At 52.9% G+C, this 4,686-nt stretch overlaps 1 protein-coding gene across 1 annotated transcript in view; it reads right to left on the reverse strand.

Annotated features, from left to right (window-relative positions):
* Positions 1–986: 986 nt before the first annotated feature.
* The window catches only part of LOC118785879 (protoheme IX farnesyltransferase, mitochondrial), a 47,054-nt gene continuing 43,354 nt past the window's right edge, over positions 987–4,686 (reverse strand). The window contains exons 6-7 of the mRNA XM_036540828.1: positions 4,404–4,636; positions 987–1,447 (exon numbers count right to left, since the gene is read on the reverse strand). Coding sequence (XP_036396721.1) covers positions 993–1,447; positions 4,404–4,636 — 688 coding nt within the window. The 3' untranslated portion in view covers positions 987–992. The remainder of the gene's footprint in view (positions 1,448–4,403; positions 4,637–4,686) is intronic.

Raw genomic sequence — 4,686 nt, forward strand, 5'->3', positions numbered from 1 at the left:
GCTCCCTCCCTCACCCAAGTTATGCGACTGTTAGCTGTATGCCAACTCGCCTCAAGAGGGACACAGGCTCTACTGGGAGTGTGAGCGGGAACAGACACAGGTGGACCTGATGTTAAGACCCGAGGGACAGGAAGTCAAGCACACGTTCGGTGAGGAAATAAAAACAAGGACAGCGGGAGAGGTTTTGCTCACGTTTCTTGAAAAAGAACATTTGTCTTTATTTGTCTTTTTACAGGGTTTTTTTTTTTTTTTTGGATCCACAGATGGGTTTGGTAAACCGTGTGAGATGAAGCACAGCGTTACAGAGGAAAGCCAAAGCAAAGCCCAGCAGGGGAGCTCTCTCCAGACAGCTGCCACTCTTCCAGAAATCCGGCCAGTGACCGCGCTGAAACAGCATCGGGGGAACACAGAGCACAACCGCTCTCGCTCTCGTTGCATTTTAAAAAGGATTTTTTTGCGCTCCTGAGAGGGTTGGGGTTATTTCAAAAGGGATTTTACAACACAAAACCGCTGAAACCAGCATTGCTCAACACATACCTGACAGCTGACAGAGAACCGTTTGCAAAGCTGATTCATTTACAGTATCAGTGAGGAGGCTTGTGTTTTACTGTTTTTGTACAGCAGAGGTACACATTTACAGGCAGAGAGGGACTCCCACTTCAAACCTGGGAGGGCAATTAACTCTGTACAATGATGTGAAACTGCACTCATTTACGGGAGGAGCGGAGGACGGGGTAGGCATAAATATCTCACATATATATACACTGAAATGATTAATTACAAGCTTCCCTGAACCCACTCAAGCTTCACTCTTCATTTGTTTTTTAGCTGCAAAGCAATTTCGGATCCGGCGCCTCTCCCAGATCACCACACACGCGTGTCCACGTTCGTGCAAGGGGGCGGGGAGGGAGGGGGGAAGAGGAGACGCCCCAAGTGGTTTGGGGGAGATAAAATAAAGCTCTGGGGTGAGGGTGGGCGGGCGGGGCTGGATGCTAGCTGTGCGGGGTGGGCGGGGACACGGGTGGGACCAGGGGCGGGGACATGGGCGGGGCCAGGGCGGGGCCCTCGGGGTCCTTCCTGGACCTCTTGCAGGTGAGCAGCAGCAGCAGCAGCATGGGCAGGTGCCACAGGCTGCAGAAGAAGAGCTTGCGGGCGCTGTCGCGGCTGGCGTGGCGGTGGAAGCGGAAGGCCAGGTAGCTGATGTAGAGGTTGATTGGCAGGGAGACCAGCGGGAAGGTCCAGGTGGTGAGGTCCAGCGCCGGCCCCAGGCAGGAGAGCCCGATCAGGCCCAGGCTGTGGCGCAGGGCCACCCGCTTGCACAGCGCCGGGTGCGTGACGGACATCATGCGGTAGCCGCCGCGGGAGTAGTCCTCCCGCAGGTTCCAGCTCAGAGCGTTGAAGTGGGGGAACTGCCAACTGTACAGAAACGCGCCCAGCAACAGCGCCCCTACAGAGAGAGAGAGGGAGAGGGAGAGAGAGAGAGAGAGAGAGAGAGAGAGAGAGGGAGAGAGAGACAGAGAGAGAGAGACAGAGGGAGAGAGAGTGAGAGTGAGAGGGAGAGAGAGAGAGAGACAGAGAGAGAGAGAGAGAGAGAGAGAGAGAGAGAGAGGGGGAGAGAGAGAGAGAGAGAGAGAGAGAGAGAGAGAGAGAGAGAGAGAGAGGGAGAGAGAGGGAGAGAGAGAGAGAGACGGACAGAGACAGAGAGAGGGACAGAGACAGAGAGAGAGAGGACATGGCATAAGTCAAAGAGCTCTTATAAGACACTGCACTAATAAGTCACTTCCACACAGCTTAGGAACTCTCACACGGCAAGGTTTCTTTAGGAAACTTGGGGAATTGCCACACAAGATATAAAAACCCTTTAGAACTTGACTTTTGAAATTTGTATAAAAATCTGACATCATTATTTCTGATATGTTTATCATTTCAAACATTGTTTTGTTTCCCACAGCCTATAAGGGACATTGACATTCATGGAATATAAAGCTGTATTTCAAGCCGCAAAATCATAAACACAAAGTAAAAACAAAACGGTGATTTACTGAGCACAACGACGAGCGCTTCACGAGAAAACAAAGGCGAGTTGCACGACCCGGGTTTCCACTGCGGACAGTGCCCTGAGTTTCCTCACTGCTGTCGGGACCCCGGTGACATCCCACACACTGCCAGGCCATGAGTGGGTCTGCGTGCCTGTGTGCGTACGTACATGTGCTGCAAAGACTGAAGCGTGTCCATGGGGTTTTCTTTTCCCCTTAAATCTCCCATGATGCCGAGCCCCCCCCCCACCCCACCCCCCCCCGCCCCATCCCGGTTCTTAATCCAAGTTACCCAGCAGATGTGTTGAGCTGTAAGTGCGAGAGCAGGCCCTGGGTGATAACTTTAACAGAAGTGCCCCTCGTGGGGTTCTCCTCGCAGTTTCGTCCAGCTGGCCCGGGCTTTCGGCGGTTCCTCCCGAACGGGCGCGTTTGGAGGACGTGACAAAAGGAACCGGAGCGGGGGGGGGGGGACTTTGAGGGGTGGGGGAGGAAAAAAAAAAACCCTCTTCTCTCTATGTGTGTTCTCACGGCCCAGTGTGAGAAAAGCGGGCGTTGAGGGAATGACCGGATGAACCGGAGGGTGAATGAGTGAACGGGGGGGGGGGGGCCCCGCGTCCTCGCGGCCCTGATCGGACAGGAAGAGGGGCGGGAGGGGAGGCTCGTGTTTCACACCGTCGTGTGTGAAAACAAACAGCCCTAGGTCGCGTGCATCTACAGAGCGTTTGCCGAAAGGTGAAACTACACAACACCGTCCGCTACGAAGTCGGCAGAGCGGGGCAGAGCTTTGCGTGGCCTTCGTTTCTGTTCATTGCCTGCTTTGCAAAAACGCAAAAGGACAAAATCCAAAAAGCCGGAAAACGCCGAAACGCACACGGCATGGTCCGAGACTGTAAAGGCCCACCGTAAGTCACTGATCAATTAGAGAGAAGGAATCAAGACTTGAGAGGTAATTTCCACATCATTTTTCAATTTCTGTTTTTTTTTTTCCCCTTTAAGAAAGCTAAAAGAATAAACCACACTAGCCACCCCATGTTTGTCCAGGAATATAATATCTGGAAATAACTGACATCTTTATTGCTTCATTAATAAAGAAGAAGTGCGGTCTTATCTCTCCTCCTGTTTGGGTTTTTATAAATAGGACCATTAAATTCTGGCGATGGGAGCATAAAAGACTGCAAGCACACACTTGAGATTCCCGGTAACGTGCAGAAACACAGCTCGCAGTTGCCATAACAAGACACTTAACGTCCCTGCCAAGCACTCTGGGATATCATCCCCCCCACCGCCTGCCACACACGCACACCGCTTCCTCCACCACTTCTTTCACCAATAAAAGCCTCTGAACCAACAGTGCGGGATTCTGGGAAGTTTGTAAATCAAGGAGTCTGCTGTAATGTAAATCCAGCTCGGACGCCTTGTGGGGCCAGAGAGATTTCGGGGAAAAATGTCGTCAGCGGGACTGTGTCTTATGCTGATCACCATCATCCCCAGAGCGGAATGAGAGAACAGGCAGAGGTGACGAAAGAGCCGAATGGGGCGGCTACAGGGTTAAGGGCGAGAGGGATTACGGGAAGCCTTCGGACACCCGTATCACCATGATAAAACCGCAAGTCTGAATAATCGGAACCCGTCTGGCAGAGAGAACATTAACCAAGGCCTGAGAGGAAACAGAGCAACACCCCCGCCCCCCCCCCCCCCCCCCCAAAACCGGCGCAGACAACTCCAGTCTCCAGGGAACAAACCACACAAAGGATTACCCTAACGTGACACATGCTTTCTGGAGAAAAAAGCCGGTTTCACTTTACGTGTTGGGCCAGGGATAAAAGACGTGAGCTGTTCGAGTTAACCGGGATTTCGGAATTCGGTGCAAACTCCGGCGATGAGTTCAGTGCCCTTGTGACCCTGCTGGTGTAGACTCACAGGAGACACACCCACGTTAACAGCTAATGATGTGGACATGAATAATGTGGCTATTATCAAGCAGACTGCTTTCTTTTAACCTGGCTAAGACCTAAGCATCAAGCTCTCATTTTTGTAAAGTGGAGTACTGTAATGACTCATGATATACACTATTGGTAGAACTTATTGTATTGTGATGTGTATCATATCAGGGGGAACATGCCCAAGCCCTAATGCTGGAACACTGTGTAATGAATAATGATGTTCAGTGTAGTCTGTGTGCAGGTTGTCTGAGTGAGGGCTCTGCCGTGTTGAGGTGTGAAAGTGTGTGTTGGGGGAAAGAAGGGAAATGAACTGTGTGGGGTAAGGCTGGCGTGGGCTGGAGAAGTGGTGTGTGTGAGGCTGTGAGGTTTTGTGTAAGGTGGACGTGGGGTAGAGCTGAGGTGTGTGGTAGAGGTCTGTGGTTACCTGGGTCGAGCGCGCCGGTGGCCGCGGTCCAGCCCATGATAGGGGGGATGGCTCCCACCACGGCCCCCACCCAGGTGTTGGTGATGCTCAGCCTCTTCAGGGGCGTGTAGCAGCAGGTGTACAGGAAGATGTTGAGCGCCCCCAGGAAGCCCGTCAGGGGGTTCACCGCCAGGGCCAGCAAGGACACCCCCGGCACCCCACAGGCCGCTGCAAACGCCACTGCGTGGAGGGGGCTGGAGGGAGGGAGAGAGACAGACAGAGGCATGAGAGAGAGAGAGAGAGA

This window comes from Megalops cyprinoides, chromosome 1 (genome assembly GCF_013368585.1).
Source record: "Megalops cyprinoides isolate fMegCyp1 chromosome 1, fMegCyp1.pri, whole genome shotgun sequence".
NCBI lineage: Eukaryota > Metazoa > Chordata > Actinopteri > Elopiformes > Megalopidae > Megalops > Megalops cyprinoides.